The sequence below is a fragment of the Tamandua tetradactyla genome, chromosome 6 (assembly GCF_023851605.1).
Source record: "Tamandua tetradactyla isolate mTamTet1 chromosome 6, mTamTet1.pri, whole genome shotgun sequence".
NCBI lineage: Eukaryota > Metazoa > Chordata > Mammalia > Pilosa > Myrmecophagidae > Tamandua > Tamandua tetradactyla.
Window position 1 is genome coordinate 138693975 of NC_135332.1, and position 20203 is coordinate 138714177.

At 38.1% G+C, this 20203-nt stretch overlaps 1 protein-coding gene and 1 pseudogene across 9 annotated transcripts in view; one reads left to right on the top strand and one right to left on the bottom strand.

Annotated features, from left to right (window-relative positions):
* The window catches only part of NDUFAF6 (NADH:ubiquinone oxidoreductase complex assembly factor 6), a 253614-nt gene that overhangs the window by 168333 nt on the left and 65078 nt on the right, over positions 1 to 20203 (top strand). For all 9 annotated transcript variants that reach the window (XR_013178341.1, XM_077167255.1, XM_077167256.1 and 6 more), the window contains 2 exons: positions 7929 to 8051; positions 17208 to 17264. Coding sequence is in view for 8 of the 9 variants with exons in the window: in XM_077167250.1 (XP_077023365.1) it covers positions 7929 to 8051; positions 17208 to 17264 (180 nt within the window). In the remaining variant the exon portion in view is untranslated. The remainder of the gene's footprint in view (positions 1 to 7928; positions 8052 to 17207; positions 17265 to 20203) is intronic.
* Positions 4865 to 5230, bottom strand: LOC143685734 (guanine nucleotide-binding protein G(I)/G(S)/G(O) subunit gamma-10 pseudogene; annotated as a pseudogene).

A 20203-nucleotide genomic window follows, 5' to 3' on the forward strand; every position in this document is an offset into this window, starting at 1 on the left:
AATAAGAATGAGCATCTCTTCATGTGCTTTTTAGCCATCTGTGTTTGCTCTTCAGAAAAATGTCTATTCATATCTTTAGCCCACTTTATAATTATGTTGCTTGTTCTTTTGTTACTGAGTTGTATGTTTTCTTTATGTATACAGGATATCAAACTTTTATCCTGTCTGTGATTTCCAAATATTTTCTCCCCTTCAGTTGGCTGCCTCGTCACCGTTTTGCAAAGTCTTTCGAGACACAAAAGCATTTGATTTTGAGGAGTTCCCATTTGTCTGTTTTTTCCTTTTGTTGCTTATGCTTTGGGTATAAAGTTTAGGAAGCTACCTCCTATTATTAGGTCTTGCATATGTTTCCCTACATTTTCTTCTAGGAGCTTTATGGTACTTGTTCTTATGTTTTGTGTTTGATACAATTTTAGTTTATTTTTGTATAGGGTGTAAGGTAAGCTTCCTCCTGATATCCAATTCTCTCGTGTCCATTTATTGAAAAGACTATTTTGTCCCAGTTCAGTGGATTTGGGGGCCTTGTCAAAGATCAGTTGACCATAGCTTTGCTGGTCGATTTCTGTGCTCTTGATTCAGTTCCATTGGTCAATAATTTATCTTTGTGCCAGTGCCATGCTGTTTTGACCACTGTGGCTTTATAATAAGTTTTTTTTTTTACATGGGCAGGCACTGGGAATCGAACCCGGGTCCTCGGGCATGGCAGGCAAGCACTCTTACCTGCTGAGCCACCGTGGCCCGCCCATATAATAAGTTTTAAAATCAGGGAATATTAATCTTCCCACTTCAATCTTCTCTCTTAGGATGCTTTTAGCTATTTGGGATCTCTTTCCCATCCAGAAGGTTTTGGTAACTAGCTTTTCCAAGTCTTCCAAATAGGTTGATGTAATTTTGATTGGTACTGTGTTGAATCTGTAGATCAATTTGGGTAGAATTGACATCTTAACTATATTTTATCTTCCTGTCCATACGTGATCAGGGAATGTCTTCCTGCCTATTTAGATCTTCTTTGATTTATTTCAGCAATGTTATGTAGTTCTCTGTGTACAAGCCCTTTATATCCCTAGTTACGTTCATTCCTAGATCTTGAGTTTTTAGTTGCAATTTTGAATGGAACTTTTTCCTTAATTGACTCCTCAGTTAGGTCGTTGTTTGGGTTTAGAAACATTACTGATTTTTTGTACATTAATTTTATAACCTGCTACCTTGATGCATTTGTTTATTAGCTCAAGTAACTTTCTTGTAGATTTCTTAGTATTTTCCAAGTGTAGTGTCATGTCATCTGCAAATAATGATACTTTTACTTCCTTTCCAATTTGGATGCTTTTTATTTCTTTTTTTTTTTTTTCTGCCTTATTACTCTAGCTAGAATTTCTAGTATGATGTTCTTCTTGGTGAATTGTCTCTTTATTAATATATAGTGTCCTTCTTTGTCTCTTATAATGTCTTTATCTTTAAAGTCTATTTTGTCTGATATTAGTATAGCTACTCCTGCTTTCTTTTGTTTACAGATTGCATCTTTTTCCATCCTTTTACTTTGAATCTATTGTATCCTTGTGTCTATGATAAATCTCTTGTAAGCAGCACATAGCTGGTTTATATTTCTTAATCCATTCTGCCAGTCTGTTTCTTTTAATTGGTAAGTTTAGTCCATTAACCTTCAAAGTTATTACTGTAAAAGCATTTTTTGAATCTACCATCTTATTCTTTGGATTTTATTTGTTGGATCCATATATTCTTTTCCCTCTTCCCGTTTTTATCCTTTAAGTTATCCTTACTAGTACTCTTTGCTTCTATGCCGCTCCTGTCTTTTTTTTAAGCTGGCAGAACTCCCTTTAGTATTTCTTGTAGGGCTGGTCTCTTGTTGACAGATTCTCTCAGCATTTGTTTGTCTTGAAAATTTTAACATCTCCCTCTTTTTTTTTTTTTTGCATGGGCAGGCACTGGAATTCAAACCCATGTCTCTGGCGTGGCAGGTGAGAATTCTGCCTGCTGAGTCACTGTGGCCTGCCCTATCTCCCTCAGTTTTGAAGACAATTTGTCTGGGTACAGACTTCCTGGCTTGAAGTCTTTATCTTTCATGATCTTAAATATATCTCACCATTGCCTTCTTGCCTCCATAGTGCCAGTTGAGTAGTCTGAACTCACTCTTATATGGTTTCCCTTTTATGTAGTAGATTGTTTTTCTCTTGCTGCTTTCAGGATTTTCTGCTTTCAGAATTTTCTGCTCAAGACACATACTGATTAGTATGTGTCTTGGGGTAGGCCTATGTGGATTTATTCTATTTGGAGTTTGTTGAGCTTCTTTGATTTGCATATTTATATCTTTTATAAGGTTGGGAAATTTCCCCCATTGTATCCTCCACTAATCCTGCTATGACTTTACTCTTCTTTTCTCCTGGGAACCAGTGTTTTTTATATTTGTGCGCTTTGTTTTATTTATCATTTCCCTGAGATCCACTTCAATTTTTTCCATCTTTTTTGCCATTTGCTGTTTTGTGTGTTTCAGATCAGTTGCCCTGTCCTCTAGTTTGCTTGTTCTTTCTTCTGCCTCTTCAAATCTGCTGTTGTGTGTCTCTAGTATATATATATATATATATATTTGGTCTACAGCATCTTTAATCTGCATGATATCTGCTATTTTTCTGTTTATTCTTTCAGATTCCTCTTTATGCTCTTCTAGTGTCTTGATCTCCTTTATATCATTAGCCATCCTGCTGATTTTATTTAGTAGAGTTACATGAATATCTTTGATTAGTTGTTCCCAAGTCTTTTTCCTCTGATGTTTTAATTTGGTCATTAGGCTGGGCTATATCTGTCTGCATCTTGATATGCTTAGTGGTCTTCTATCACCTTTGAAGCATGTAAATATCTTGATAGGGTTGCTTTGGAAGTTGATTTCCTTCAGTCTAAAGCTTTGTATTTGTGGGATGGATGTGGAGCAGGATGTGGGGCATTGGGCAGGGTGCAACAGTGTGGTAATAGGTTGCAGCACAGTTTTAGCACGGTTTGTGGATACTATGTTGGGGTCTATGAGCATGGGATGTAGGGTGCTTGGTTGTGGAGGTGCAGTGCTGAGGCTTTTGGGGTGGGTTGCAGCTCAGGCAGACCTGCAGGAGCAGGGTGCAGCATTGGGGATACAAATGGAGAGTGTGTCAGAAGGCAGATGGGAGGGGCTCTGCGAATGCATGGGGACTGGTGCACAGGCTTGTGTGCAGGTGGGTGGGCTCATGGAGTGTGGAAGTTGTAGGTCTCAGGGTGTAGAGGTTCGGGCACGGAGAGGGCAGGGCGCGGGTGTGTCTTTGCACTTGGGGAGGGGTCCAGTGGGTCCTAGATGTGGATGTGGGTATGTGTAGGGGAAGGGTACAGGTCATGGGGGTTACAGGATGTGGGTCAAGGGTGGGTGATGTCAGGTGGGCAGGGCCTGGCAGAGGTGTGCAATTGCAGGGGAGTTGGTGCATGTGTGTGCAGGATGGAGGCTGTATAGCACAGATGAGTATGTGAGCACCTCATGTGTGTGAGCAGGTTGCTTCTGCCAGGGGTGGGGCAGGGGTGCACATGTGCAGGGCAGGGGGTTGGGGTGCAGGCATCAAGAGGTCAGTGCATGAATGTATGGGTGCCTGGTGGCAGGGAAGATGTGACTCCATGTGTATGGGTCTGGGAAGTGCCACCCTGGGTATGCAGATCTGTTTTCCCCTAAAATTTTTCTTTTTTAATGTATTTTTATTATGAACAATAAACAAGCATACAAACATTCTTGACACGGTTACAATTAATGGCTCACAATATCATCACACAGTTGTGTATTCATCACCATGATCATTTTTTTTGACATTTGTTTCTCTCCAGCAAAAGAAAGAAAACAGAAAAAACTCATACCTGTCATACCCTTACCCCTTCCTCTCATTGACCACTACTATTTCAATCTACTCAGTTTATTTTAACTTTTGTTCCCCCATTACTTGTTCATTTTTTAGCCATATTTTTCACTCATCTGTCAATACTATAGATAAAAGGAGTACCAGACACAGGTTTACACAATCACATAGTCACACTGTGAAAGTTATATCATTAAACAGTCATCAAGGAACATGGCTACCGGAACACAGCTCTCCATTTTCAGGTATTTCCCACTAGCCACTCTAATACACCATAAACTAAAAAAGGGATATCTATATACTACATAAGAATAACCTCCAGGATAACCTCTTGACTCTGAAATCTCTCAGCCACTGACACTTTATTTTTTGTCTCATTTCTCTCTTCCGCCTTTTGAGTGAGAAAGTTTTTTCAGTCCCTTGATGCTAAGTACTAGCTCATTTTAGGATTTCTGTTCCATGTTGTCTGGGAGATTTACATCCCTGGGAGTCATGTACCATGTAGAATTTTATAGTTGCTTATCTTCACATAGAAACCATTTATGAGACAAGAACAAAATTTTGTTACAGGATAAAAATCTTAAGAACAAATTACAAATACTCAATTAAAAAGCAAACAAATGTTTTCCTTCCAAAAATGTAAACATCTAGTAAATAAAACACACATGCTATTCCAGGTATAGAAACACTGGTAATTCACTTATGAAAGAGATGTGTATTTGGTGGTAGGATTTTTGTTTATGTAAAAAGCACTTCACCAGTAGAACCAGGTTGTTATCATTTAAAAGATCTGCTCTTTTACCCAGTTTTCTTATTTGAGCAGAAATGTATCAATTTCTGTAGAATGTTGGCCATGGAAGTAGCCATAAGACAGATCTCAAATAGCTAAAAGTTGTTTGGCTAGAGAGAAGAATTTTCTTAAAACTTGGAGCAGTGTTCACTTTATGCTTAAAGGCATTCCGCAATGAACTTCTTCCCTACAAACTTCAGAGTAAAGCACAGAATCTGGGCACCCAGAAGGGGTTGCTTCCTCCTGCCACCCCAACCAGCAGGCCGTCCTTGCAGGCGTTCTGCATGCAGTACTGTTGAGGCTCTGCAGCCACCTGAGAAACCACGATCATCTCCATGCTGGCCTCCAGCTTGAGTTGCTCCATCAGGTGCTGCAGAGCTTTCATGCTGGCCCTGGAAGACCAGGCAGAGACAGCTGCACTGGGCTCCAAGGGTAGGAAAGCAGGGCTGGGTCTGGGACATGAGGCTGGGCTGGGTGCCACCCCCTTCTGGGATGCAGCTGTGCCTGCCTGCTACTGTGGCACCGTGCTTCCCTCCAGGGAGCTGCTGATGAGGGTTGGCATGGGGTACTGAATTCACTGAGCATCTTCCGGACTTTCTGTGAACTCTATCTTGACTCTCCATGCACTCTACAGTTTTTTACTGCAGTTTCTTAGCCTCTTCCTCCTGGTCTTCCTTGTTTGCTGTACAGTCTTCCCCTGGTCTCTGGAGTCCTAGAACAGTTGTTTCAGATAGTTCCTTCTTATACTGTTCTTATACTATCTGTTTTAGAGGAGGATTGAGTCCTAGAGCTCTCTGTTTTGTCATTTTCCCATCATTGTGATTTTGGTTCGTATTTCCCTAATGGCTAATAGTATTGAATATCTTTTCATGTGCTTATTGGCCATTTGTATTTCTTCTTTGGAAAAATGTTTATTTTTGCCCACTTTTTTTTTTTTTTTTTTTGGCATGGGCAGGCACCAGGAATTGAACCCCCGTCTCTGGCATGGCAGGCAAGAACTCTGCCACTGAGCCACCATGGCCCAGCCTGCCACTTCTTTTTTTTAAATGTTTTCTATTGTGAATTATAGTATATACAGAAAAGTGATAAATTTCAAAGTACAGTTTAGCACGTAGTTATGGAGCAAATTTCAAAGTATAGTATAGGTTACAGTTCCACAATTTTAGGTGTTTCCTTCTGGCTGTTCTAATATACAAGAAACTAAAAATAATAATCAATGTAATGATTTAGTAGTCATGATCATTTATTAAATACTAACTTCTCAGTTACAACTCCTCCCTCATTTGTTTTGTCTACTTTTTAATTTGTTAGTTTCTTTTCATTGTTGAATTGAAGGATTTCTTTATATATTCTGGATATTAAAACCTTATCAGTTAATCTAGTTTCCAAATATTTTGTTCCATTCTGTAAGTTTTCTTTTTACTTTTATGATGAAACCCTTTGGTATATACAAAAGTTTTAATTTTGATGAGGTCTCGTTTACCTATGCTTATTTACAATAAGAAGCCATTGTCTAATACAAGGTCCTGAAGCTGTTTCCCTATGCTTTTTCCTAGGATTTGTATAGTTTTGGGTCTTTTATTTAGCTCTTTAATCCATTTTGAGTCAGTTTTTGTATATGGTGTGATGTAGGGGTCACCTTTCATTCTTTTGCATATATGGCTGTCCAATTTTCCCAGCACCATTTGTTGAAGAGACTGTTCTCTGCTAGTTGAGTGGACTTGCACCCTTGTGAAAAATCAGTTGGCAAAGATGTGAGGATCAATTCCTGAACTCTCAATTTGATGCCATTGGTCTATATGTCTGTCCTGTGCTGGAATCACAATGTTTGATTACTGTAGCTTTGTAATAAATTTTAAAATCAGAAAGTGTGAGTCCCCTGACTTTGTTCTTTTTTAAAATGGTTTTGGCTGTTTGGTATGTGGGAAGACGTTTCAAGAACATGAACTTCATTAAAATTTATCTCTTTGATTAAACATATATTGGTGATTCTTATCTGAACCTAACAAGGCCAATTCTTTTTTTATAATTAAAATTTTTTTTATAAATACCAAAAAACACCAAACATATGCAAACATTCTTAACCTTTGATCATTCTGTTCTACATATATAATCATAATTCACAATATCATCACATAGTGGCATATTCATCATCATGATCATTTCTTAGAACATTTACATCAATTCAGAAAAAGAAATAAAAAGAAAACAGAAAAAAATTCATACATAACATACCCCTTACCCTCCCTTTCATTGATTAGTAGCATTTCAATCTACTAAATTTATTTAATATTTGTTCCCCCTATTTATTTTTATGCCGTATGTTTTACTCGTCTGTTGATAAGGTAGATAAAAGAAGCATCAGACACAAGGTTTTCATAATCACACAGTCACATTGTGAAAGCTATATCATTATATAATCATCTTCAAGAAACATGGCTACTGGAACACAGCTCTACATTTTTCAGGCAGTTCCCTCCAGCCTCTCCATTACACCTTGGCTAACAAGGTGATATCTATTTAATGTGTAAGAATAACCTCCAGGATAACCTCTCAACTCTGAAATCTCTCAGCCATTGACACTTTATTTTGTCTTATTTTGCTTTTCCCCCTCTTGGTTGAGAAGGTTTTCTCAATCCCTTGGTGCTGAGTCCCAGCTCATTCTAGGATTTCTATCCCACGTTGCCAGGAAGGTCCACACCCCTGGGAGTCATGTCCCATGTAGACAGGGGGAGGGCAGTGAGTTTGCTTGTTGTGTTGGCTGAGAGAGAGAGGCCACATCTCAGCAACAAAAGAGATTCTCTTGGGGGTGACTCTTAGGGCTAGTTTTAAGTAGGCTTGACCTATCCTTTGTGGGATTAAGTTTCATATGAACAAACCCCAAGATTGTTGACTCAGGCTATTGCTTTGATCGTCCCCACTGCTTGTGAGAATGTCAAGAATTCTCCACTTGGGGAAGTTGAATTTTCCCCCTTTGTCACCATTTCCCCAAGGGGACGTTGCAAATACTTTGATTACTGTTCAAACTTCTGTTTTTTTAATGTAAATCTTGGAAATATTGTTGACTTAGCACCAAATAATTTGCATCTGCTATGTAGAAAACTAATAATGACAGGAATTTAACCGACATAATTTCAAGGAAAAATTAAACCAAATGTATAGAATTAAACTTAGTTTTTGGTTGAATTATATGAAAAGATTTTTTTTTTTTTTTTACTGTGAACTGTGCATTTGTTAAAGTTTTAAAACCCTACTCACAGGTTAAGGACCTAGTCTCTGAGAAAGCAATTGGACTGATGCGGATGCAGTTTTGGAAAAAAACTGTGGAAGATATATACTGTGACAATCCACCCCATCAGCCTGTGGCCATTGAATTATGGAAGGTAAAACAAACAAAAACTACTACTTTTAATTAATAAGAATGTTATTAGAGCATGATTTTCTCTCTCTCTTTTTTTTTTCACATGGGCGGGCACCAGAATTGAACCTGGGTCAGAAGAGAGCTCTGCCTGCTGAGCCACCATGGCCTGCCCTAGAGCATAATTTTTAATGGGTATAATTTGTATATTGGTGGTAGTTATCCTGAAAATATTCTTAAGCTCTTGCAGTATTCAGATCTGTGTTAGTTTTGACTGCAGAATTAAAAATCATTGACTGATAATTTTCACGTCTTTGGTGTTTTTTTTATTGAAGGAAAAAAAGAGCAATCTGGTTTCCTTACATTATAAATTACTGTTTATTTTCCACATAGTTGGTTGCAGAATTTAAGCTCTGTGACTTTTGATGCATTACAGGTAAATTTTTTGTTCTGTCTTCCCAGGAGTTCCTTATATTAGTGTTTTCTTCCAGATTCTAGGCTGTAAATCTTTTGTGATGGGATGCTTGCTATCACCATTTGTCCAGACAAATCCAAAGCTACCTTGTCTAGTTTGATAGGCCTGTGTATTTGTTGATGAATTTTGGATATTAGAGAATGGAAACCTATGGGCCAGAGTATTATTTGTATTGCTAGATGTATATGGTAAATGGTTTTACATTAAAGCAGCTATTAGTGTCACTAGTAAACAGCATGCATGGTTTAGAAGTATACTGAACTGTGATTGGAGAACGGGAGTTAGGTAACTTTTCCTCTCTAATCTGTGTCCCTGTTACCATGTGATGAGCACTAACAGGAGCCACTGGCAGACCTTACAGTGGTGTCCCTCATCTCAGGTCTGCACACCAGCACAGGCAGGCTGCATTTCTGGGCTGTGGATTGACTTCACAGAGCCCCAGTAAGGATGGAAATCCAGAGCCCCCATACTGGGGATTGTGAAGAGAGAGTGGATGGGAAACTAAAAGTATTAGATTAGTTGTTTACATTTATTCATCCCACTTAAAGAAGCCCAATCTAGGTGAAATAGAGAAAAAGTTCCCTAAACTTCAGAAGCTCTTTCTACCTATTATTTTACACAAAACCTGTGACTACAGTGGAGGTTCATGCTTAGACTTAGATTCGAGGTTCTGTCCTTTGCAGATCAGGCAAAAGTAGATCAGGGATTCCTTTAATGTGGATTTATCTTGCCTTAGCTTCTCTTTCAAAACCAAAAGATGTATCTAAATTACAATTTGTCCACTTTTCACAGTTGCTTAGATTTTTAAAAAATTTTTTATTAATTAAAAAAAATTACAAGAAAGAAACACAAACATTCCTAATATATGCTATTCCGTTCTACATATATAATCAGTAATTCACAATATCATCACATAGTTGCATATTCATCATCATGATCATTTCTTAGAACATTTGCATCAATTCAGAAAAAGAAGTAAAAAGACAACAGAAAAATAAAACGAAGATAGAAAAAAAAATTTTGTATACCATACCCCTTACCCCTCCCTTTCATTGATCACTACCATTTCAGACTAAATTTATTTTAACATTTGTTCCCCCTATTATTTATTTTTATTCCATATGTTTAACCAGTCTGTTGACAGGGTAGATAAAAGGAGCATCAGACTCAGGGTTTTCACAATCACACAGTCACATTGTAAAAGCTATATCATTATTAATCATCATCAAGAAACCTGGCTACTGGAACACAGATCTACATTTTCAGGCAGTTCCCTCCAGCCTCTCCATTACATTTTGACTGACAAGGTGATATCTAATTAATGCATAAGAATAACCTCCAGGATAACCTCTGGACTCTTGTTTGGAATCTCTCAGCCATTGATACTTTGTCTCATTTCACTCCTCCCCCACTTGGTCGAGAAGGCCTTCTCAATCCCTTGATGCTGTGTCTCAGCTCATTCTAGAGTTCTTCTCAATCCTTTGATTCTGAGTCTCAGCTCATTCTGGGATTTCTGTCCCACGTTGCCAGGAAGGTCCACACCCCTGGGAGTCATGTCCCACGTAGACAGGGAGGGCGATGAGTTTGCTTGTCATATTGGCTGGAGAGAGAGGCCACATCTGAGCAAGAAAAGAGGCTCTCTTGGGGGTGACTCTTAGGCCTAATTTTAAGTAGACTTGACCTATCCTTTGTGGCACCAAGCCAAACCCCAAAACTGGGGCCTCAGCCTATAGCTTTGGTTGTCCACACTGCTTGTGAGAATATCAAGAATTCAACTTGGAGAGGTTGAATTTTCCCCCGTTCTCACCATTCCTTGAAGGGGACTTTGCAAATACTTTTCCAGTTGCTGATCAAATTACTCTGGGATTCATGGGGGCATCACTCTGGACAAACCAACAAAATTTCATGTCCTACCCAAGGTTCCATGTACTTATGTTGTTCAACCAACTATCTACATAAGTTATATTAGGAGATGAACTAGTCAAAATATAAATTTTGTACCAAATAAACATTTTTTGCTTTAGTTTTACGTAAGTTGAAATTTTAAAATATTAATTACCATCTATTTTCAGCACCCTGCAGTAATGACATTCCTTTTTTTCTTCCTCATGCAAAAACATTTTTAAATTTGTACAGTTACTATCATTATACATTCTAGGCATTCCTAGAATACACCATCTCAATCTTTATCGTCTCTTTCTCTGTGATATCATTTATGCCCCCAGCCCTCCTCCCTCTATCATTCTCACATGCAGCTTCATTCAGTGTTTTAACATAATTGTATTACAGTTAGGTAGTATTGTGCTGTCAATTTCTGAGTTTTTTTTTTTTTTGAAATTTTAAAATATTAAGTACCATCTATTTTCAGCACACTGCAGTAATGACATTCTTTTGTTCTTCCTCATGCGAAAACATTTTTTAAATTTGTACATTTAGTCACTATCCTTATACATTCTAGGCATTCCTAGATTATACCATCTCAATCTTTATCGTCTTTCTTTGTGATTTCATTTATGCCCCAGCCCTCCTCCCTCTATCATTCTCATATGCAGCTTCATTCAGTGTTTTAGCATAATTGTATTACAGTTAGGTAGTATTGTGCTGTCCATTTCTGAGTTTTTATATACAGTCCTGTTGCACAATCTGTATCCGTTCAGCTCCAATTACCCAATATCCTACCCTATTTCTATCTCCTGATGGTCTCTGTTACCAAGGAAATATTCCAAGTTTATTCACTAATGTCAGTTCATATCAGTGAGACCATACAGTATTTGTCCTTTTGCTTCTGGCTAATCACACTCAGCATAATGTCCTTAAGGTCCATTCATGTTGTTACATACTTCATAACTTTATTCTGTCTTACAGCTGCATAATATTCCATCTTATGTAAATGTCACAGTTTGTTTAGCCAACTGTCTGTTGATGGACATTTAGGCTGTTTCCATCTCTTGGTAATTGTTAATAATGCTGCTATAAACATTGGTGTGTAAATGTCCATTTGTGTCCTTGGCCTCGTGTCCTTTGAGTAGAGACAGCATATAGATGGGTCCTGTTTTTTAATCCATTCTGCCAGACTATGTCTTTTGATTGGACAGTTTAATCCATTAACATTCAGTGTTATTACTGCATGGGTAGTACTTTCTTCTTCTATTTTGCCTTCTGGATTTTATATGTCATATCTAATTTTCCTTCTTTTTACCTTTACTCATAGTCTTCCTTTCTACACTCTTCTCCACACCTCTCTCTTCTGTCTTCGTATCTGTCTCTAGTGTTCCCTTTAGTATTTCTTGCAGAGCTGGTCTCTTGGTCACAAATTCAGTGATTTTTTTGTCTGAAAATGTTTTAATTTCTCCCTCATTTTTGAAGGGCAATTTTGCTGGATATAGAATTCTTGGTTGGCAGTTTTTCTTTTTTAATAATTTAAATATATTATCCCACTGTCTTCTTGCCTCCATGGTTTCTGCTGAGATCTGCGCATAGTCTTATTGGGCTTCCCTTGTATGTGATGGATTGCTTTTCTCTTGCTGCTTTCAAGATCCTCTTTTTCTCTTTAACCTCTGACATTCTAATTATTAAATGTCTTGGAGTATGTCTATTTGGATCTATTCTCTTTGGGGTACGCTGCACTTCTTGGATCTGTAATTTTAAGTCTTTCATAATAGTTGGGAAATTTTCAGTGATAATTTCCTCCATTAGTTTTTCTCCTCCTTTTCCCTTCTGTTCTCCTTCTGGGACACCCACAACACGTATATTCGTGCGCTTCATATTGTCTTTCAGTTCCCTGAGTCCCTGCTCATATTTTTCCATTTTTTCCCTATAGTTTCTGTTTCTTGTTGGATTTCAGATGTTCCATCCTCCAGTTTTGAAATCCTATGTTCTGTCTCTCGAAATCTACCATTGTAGGTTTCCACTGTTTTTTTCATCTCTTCTACTGTGTCTTTCATTCCCATCAGTTCTGTGATTTGTTTTTTCAGACTTTCAGTTTCTTCTTTTTGTTCTTTCCTTGCCTTCTTTATATCCTCCCTCAATTCATTGATTTGGTTTTTGATGAGGTTTTCCATGTTTGTTCGTACGTTCTGAATTAATTGTTTCAGCTCCTGTATGTCATTTGAATTGATGGTTTGTTCCTTTGACTGGGCCATATCTTCAATTTTCCTAGTGTGATTGGTTATTTTTTGCTATTGTCTAGGCATTTAATTACCTTAATTAGTGTATTCTGGAGATTGCTTTCACTTCTTTTATCTAGGGTTTTCTTGCTGGATGAATTTGTTGTCTATCTGTTCTTTGACATTCCCTTCAGCTTTATCTAGACCTTTAGCTTAAGTTTTGTTTAACAGAGGAGAATGTTTCAGTTCTTGTTTCTTGTTTCTTGCCTTGCTTGTGTGGTTCCTTCCCCGCCCCCCCCACACACACTTAGGAGGGTCTACTTAGATATTATATACACCAGCCAGATTTTCCCAGACCAAACTGGCCTCCTATCAAGAGGAAAGAGTCACCTGCGTCGGTTTTCCCTGAGGGTGAGACCCAGCAGGTTGAAAGACTTTCCTGTGAAGTCTCTGGACTCTTTTTCTTATCCTGTCCAGTATGTGGCGCTTGTCTGACTGCAGGTCCCACCAGCATAAGATGATGCAGTACCTTTAACTTTGGCAGACCTCCCTGCTGGGGGTGTGGTGGAGACAGAGGAGAGGTTGTACGCTGGTTTTAATGGCTTCAAATTACCAAGCCCTGGGGTCTGAATTCCTGGAGGGAGGGATTCCTCCTGGGTGGGGCTTCACCCCTCCCCTGGGGAAGGCACAGGCTCCAGATAAGCCCCCAAAAGAGCTCACTTCTGCCTATGCCTGGGGCAGTTGCAGCCTGAAAAGTCCTGCCGCTGTATCCAGAGGCAGTCAAACCTTTGTAGATACACAGCCACAAAAACCTCTGCTTCCGTCTTTTTTTTCCCCTTTTTCTGTCAGTCCTGCATCCTTGGCGCTGGAGCAAAATGAGCAACCTCTGCTTTGATCAGGTTCACCTAAGCTGGGGGCCTATTTTTAGTAGTCAGAATTTGTTAATTAGTTCCACAGTTGGCGTTTAATTGTGCCCAGTCCCTGCTGCTGGTAAAGTCCTTTCCTTTCCCCTCTGGGAAGCGGCCTGTGGGGGAGGGGCGCTGGCCGCCGCAACTTTGGGAACTCACGGTTCAGGGGGTGTGCTGGCAGCTGGTCCAGCTGGTCCAGACTAGGGTATGCTGTGTGTCTGGTCACTGACGTGGCCCCAGGAGCTGTTTTGTACTGTTTCTGATTATTTAGTAGTTGTTCTGGAGGACGAACTAAAACACGCATGTTGTTCAGCCGCAATCTTGACCCCAAAGTCTGTAGGCTTGTTTTAATGGCTTCAAATTACCAAGCCCTGGTGTCTGAATTCCTGGAGGGAGGGATTCCACCTGAGTTGGGCTTCACCCCTCTCCTGGGGAAGGCACAGGCTCCAGACAAGCCCTCTAAGGAGCGTGTTTCTGCCTATGCCTGGGGCAGCTGCAGCCTCAGGAGCCCTGGCACTGTATCTGAAGGCAGTTAAGCCTTTGTAGAAACACGGTCACAGAAAAACCTCTGTTTCCTTCTTTTTTTTTCCATCGTCCGTCAGCCTTGCCCCCTTGGCACCAGGGCTAAAATGAGCGACCTCCACTTTGACCCGGTTCACCTGAACTGGGGGCCTATTTTTAGCAGTCAGAATTTGTTAATTAATTCCACAATTGGCTTTTGGTTGGGCTCAGCCGCTGCTGCTGGTAAAGTCTCTTCCCTTTCCCTCTGGGAAGCAGCCTGTGGGGGAGGGGTGCCAGCTGCCGGGTCTTGGGGAACTCTCGGTTCTGGGGGGGCTCGCAGCTGATCCAGCTGGTCCAGACTAGGGTATGCTGTGTATCCAGTCACTAATGTGGCCCCAGGAGCTGTTCTGTACTGTTTCTGGTTATTTAGTAGTTGTTCTGGAGGAAGAACTAAAATGCACACATTGTTAAGCCACCATCTTGGCCCAGAAGTTAGTTGCTTAGATTTTGAGCAACATCGTTGGCTAGTTTTCTCTTATTCCTGGTGTTGATGGTTAATATGTATATTTAAAAAAATAGTGTTCAGAGCAGTTGTTTTCTTTGCAGGCTCTCATTCCCTCCCTGTTCTGCTGGAACCTATGCTTATTACAACTCCAGTAACACTTCCCTTGAGGTTATTTGAAAAGTATCAGGTTGTTTAGAAGATTAGCTGAGAAGAAGAGTAACAATTTGATATCCAGAGAGCAGTTTTCTACTGTACTGTTTCATTGGTGCCCCTTTATGGTACAGAATAGTTGAATAGCTATAGTTTTTCATATGTTTTATAGGTGTTATTCATTTCTTCATCTATAAATGAATGAGTCATGTTTAAATGTGTTTTTTTAATTCTTATTTTTTTATTGGAGAAGTTTTAAGTTTACAGAAAAATCATGCAGAAAGTACAGTCTGAGTTTGTTTTTATAGTCAAACTTTTTATTTGCTTTGGCTTCATTTTCCAAAGTTATTGATTCTTGTTATCCTTAATTTACCAGGTTCACAGCTTCCTTTAAATATATATATATTTTTTTACCTTGATCTCTGATTATCTTCAGATATGACAGAAAAACTGTATTTTTTGGTCAAGGAATTGCATCCATTATAGCTTTAGCCTTGATTAAATAGGAGTATGATTGTTCATTGGTTAAATATTTACTTTTATGTGCCAGGAACAGTGCTTGATGATGTGGTTATAAAGATCAAACATGCCCCCTGCACCTTCCAAACATGCACAGAATAAAACAAGAGCAGGATTTTGTGGTGACTAAGGAATCCTAGACTGATGCCTGGGATTTAGGAGTTAGGCCTGTAAGGATTACTGCTATGTAATGGTCCTGAGAGCACTTCGGAACTGACTCCATGCAGCCCTTTTAACTTCTCGCAGGCAACGTATGCTCAGTTTTCTGAACTCATACTCTTTGTCACATAAATATGTACTGATAATTGTGCTAGCCTTTACATTTTAATAGCAGTCATAACTTAGAGACTTAGTTCAAGTAAAGAAAAACCTAATACTTCACTACTATATATTGTGAAAATATATCATACTTAGTGTTGACTTGGCAAGAAAATAATGCTTTTAAAGCTTACTTGCAAATAATTTCGAACTTGGTTTGAGAAATAAAAATAGGTTGCAAAAATAAAAATAGTACAAAGAACACCTTTGTATGTTCTACCTAGACTCATATATTATTTATGTTTTATCTCCTTTGTTTGATAGTTCATGTGCTCAAGCCTGTGTGCTCTCTCTCTCTATTTATATACACACACACACTTAATGTTTTTCAGACTTATTTGAGTGTTAGTTTCTTAATACCATGGACTTTTACCTTTTGTCCCTAAATGCAGCTTCAGTGAATTATTTCCTAAGAATAGGGTATTCTCATGTAAATAGAACCTGCTATTGACTTCGGTAATTTTAACTTTGATGCAGCACTTTTATCTAATTTTCCATTGTCAGTTGTCCCACTTTTTAAAATAGAACATTCCTCATTTTGAATTTGTTTTCTCATGATTAGATTCAGGTTATGGGTTTTTTACTGGAATACTGCGTAGGTGATGTGTCCTTCTCAGGGTGTATAACATCTGGAGGTACACTTTGTCCGTCTGTATTTTATTGGCATTGTTAATTTTTAATTTTAATTTTGATTATTAATTTTAATTTTGATCACTCATTCAAGATGCTGTCTAGTTTTTCTACTGTATAATTATAATTCCCCTTGCAACTAATAAACTATCTATGGGAAGACACTTTTAAGACCATACAAATATCCTGCTCCTCATCAAAATTTCCCCTTCAATTTAGCATCCATTCATGATTCTTATCTGATTCAATCTGTATTATTATGGTTACAAAATGATAATTTCCTGGCTCTAGCACGTTGTCTACATTTACCAGTTGATACTCAGCAAGAGCCTCCTTTCTACTTTATTTAGTTTATTGATTATTGGTATGAATTCCTTTTTTCCCCTTTTATTACTTTAATTATTTTCATGTTCAAATTGTCCCAGATTTGGACACTGGGAGCCCTTTCAGACAGGCTTTTTTGTCCTTATGACATGCTCCCCAGCCCACTTAATCATTTTTTGAGCACTTCCTTATAATCTGGTTCAAGAAGATATTCTAGGATCATCTTCAGCCTCTCCTGCCCTACTTCTAGAATAATCCATTTCTCTAAGGAGCCCTGGCTCTTTTAGAGAGGATTGGTATTAAAATACAGCAGGTGTGTTCTTTCCTACTGAAATATCTTTCCTTGCCAAGATTGTTTACTTTTGAGTTTCATGTTTCATTTTTTTGAGAAGTGGATATTTTTAAATAGAATATCTTTATCCTCTAGAAAAAAGTTTGAGTGAAGTAAGCATAAAGAAATCAGGATATATCATATAATAGAAAAACTGGTTTTGAATTTTTGTTTTGCTTTGGAAGTGGAATCATTAAATAACTAAATGATACAGGAAAATAAGTCAGATTAGTGGAAAAGTATTGAAATATTATCTTTACTTGGAAGTGTTTTGAGATGTTTTCTAGGGACGTTCTTTTTTTCCAGATTTTTTTTTTAAACATCTGGTGATGAGTTAGTTTGTTTATTTTATTCAGATCTGCAGAAATCATTACTAGTACTTTTTAAAGACTTGCAACACTCTTGTTTTTTTAGGCTGTCAAAAGACATAATCTGACTAAAAGATGGCTTATGAAAATCATTGATGAAAGAGTAAGTATAATTGCTCAAGTCTTAATTTTTATTTTTTTAATCCTTAAGCTAATCTTCAGGAAGGAAATGTTATAGCATATTAATATTTTATAAGAAGGAAACTTTTAGAGAACTATGCTGATTTATCTGTACTCCATCCTGGCACACCATCCTCTGCAGTTCCCTGCACCCTCACTTTGAGATAGACAGGTGGAGGCAGGCCCTGGACAAGGGGATGTGCACATCTACACTCTACTGTTTTTCTTCATTTTAATATAAATTTTCAGACTTATACAAAAGCAGAGAGCATACTGCAATATACTTTCATGTATTTGTTGCCTAGCTTTAATGATTATCAAAACTTGTGCAGTCTTGTTTGATATATATTTTATCCACCCCTCTCCCAACCCCCACTGGATTGTTTTAAAATAAATCCCAGACATCATATAATTTGATCTGTAAATATATTTGCATATTGAAAATATAAGGACTTTAAAAAACCACAACCATAATACCATCATACCTTAAAAAATTAATAACTTTAATATTATCAACCTTTACTATTAGCCATATACCCCCATTTATGCACATGATAGTACTTATATCTGTGTTCACATAATGAAGGGAATAAGGAAATTCTAATGGATCTAGTGAATGGAATATTATACTAAGTTCTTAGAAATGTTGTCTAGTTTCAACCAAACCTGCAGATTGTTCTGTGACCTTTGCCATATTGTATAATCTTTTTGATGCATTGTTGGCTCAGTGTCCTCATTGACCTGATATTTATTACATACTATTGTCATGAAAATTTATATTTACTTAATTTGCATACACTCTGTTAATCAGTTTGAGGCTATAGTGAAAATAATAAGAAGCCAATATAAGATGAATAAAGATTAAAACACTTTAAAAAAATGCTCAGAGTGACATCATCAAGATGATGACATAAGACATCTCCCGGCAAAGTCTACACTCAGAAACAACTAATAAAAGGACAAATCCCACTTGCTCGAAACTGTGGAGGATGATAGAGACTGGAGAAGTACTCCATAAGTACTGAATTGATGGGGGAAAAAAATCCACCAAAAAAGAAGGTAGGAGACCTGTGACTCAGACCTGCTAGTCAAGACCTCTCCCTCTCACTTGGCCTTTGGTGGCTTAAGGAACACACAGTGGCAGCACTCTTGCCAGTGTACCTCCTGCCATGATTGTAGACCACAAAATCACTTAAGGCAGCAGATTAGAACCCCATGCACATTCAGACAGAGGATCCAAGGCCACATAGACCCAAGGCAGAACCCAGATGGTTGGCAAGCATTTGTCTATGAAAGTGCTCCCAGGAAACAAAAGAGATCTTTGATGGAACTGTTGGCAAGAGGTGCACATACTCAACTCAGTCTCTGATTGTTGGAGCACCTAAAACAAAATGGGCATTTTTTGAATGCTGACTTCATCTGGCTTCCTGAGGTAGGATATCCTAATGTGGAAACAAAGAAGGACTTACAGTGGAACTGTTGATAAGCAGTACACACATCCAACCCCAGTCTCTAATTGCTAGAGCACTTCACTGTGGGTGGGAGGGAGAGCAGTTAAGCAAATCATAGGAACTGGGGAGGAAAGTCTGTACTAAATCAATCAGAAACAGCCCAGGACTTCCAGAGAAGAAACTGAGGAAAAGAAGCCTTTTCCTGGAAGTAAAACAATTGCACATAAAAGAGCAATCTAAAAGGCGGACCATATATCCAGGACAAGAAACAAGTGAGGAAGACCTGAGAAAAGCCAAGCAGTTAATATGGCTGTTCTAAAAGTTCAGTAGAAGCTGGACCAAGCATCAGAGAAGAGCCTTAACATGTAGCCAATTTATAATAAAACATTAGGCAGGAAGGAAAAACTGAGATGCAACTATCAAAGAAGTTCAAACAAATCTCCTAAATCAAGGAGTTGAAATAAAATATGGCTAGAAATACAGTAAATATGGATACAGAGCTAAAGGATATTAAGACAATGTGTCAGGTACAAGGATAATTCAGTGGTAAAATTCTTGCCTGCATGCAGGAGACACAGGTTCAATTCCATGCATTTCCCAAACAAACCAACAAGCAAGCAAACAAACAAAAAAACCCAACCGAACAAAAATTCAACAAATGGTGCTGCAAAAGGGAGATAGTCACTTGGAAAAATAATGAAATATGACCCCTGCCATACAGCATACCAAAAAAAAAAAAAAAAAAAAAAATGTGTGAACGAAAAGAAGATCTAGAAAGTTTAAAAAGAAACATGAATCATGGGGCTGAAAAGCACAATAATGGAGATTAAAAATACACTAGAAGTTTACAGCAGCAGATTTAAACAGGGAGAAAAAAGAATCAGTGAACTAGGAGACAGGACAATTTAAATCATATAGTCAAAAAAACAGGTAGAGAAGAGAATAGAAAAAACTGAGCCATGGTCCGAGGGACCTGTGACAGCATGAAGTTCACCAACCTATCATGGGAGTCCCAGATATGAGATTAAGGAGAAATGGAACAGAAAGAGTATTTGAGGAAATAATGGCTGATAAGTTCCTGATTCTTATGAAAGACATAAATATACATGTCCAAGAAGTACAACATACTGTAGGATAATCCCTAATGGACCTGCTTCAAGACATATACTAATCAAAATGTCAAATGTCAAAGTAGAGATTTTGAAAGCAGAAAGAGAAAAGCAATATGTCACATACAAAGGAACCTTAATAATACTAAGTGTTAATTTCTCATTAGAAACCATGAAGGTGAGAAAGCAATAGCATGATATATTTAAGATACTGAAAAGCTGCCAGTCAAAAATTCTTTATCTGGCAAAACCGTCCTTCAAAAAAGAGGGAGCAATGAATGTACAACTATGTGATAAAAAAGAATGTTCGTATTGTATGTTGATTGGTTTTATTAATAAAAATTAAAACAAAAAACCTTATA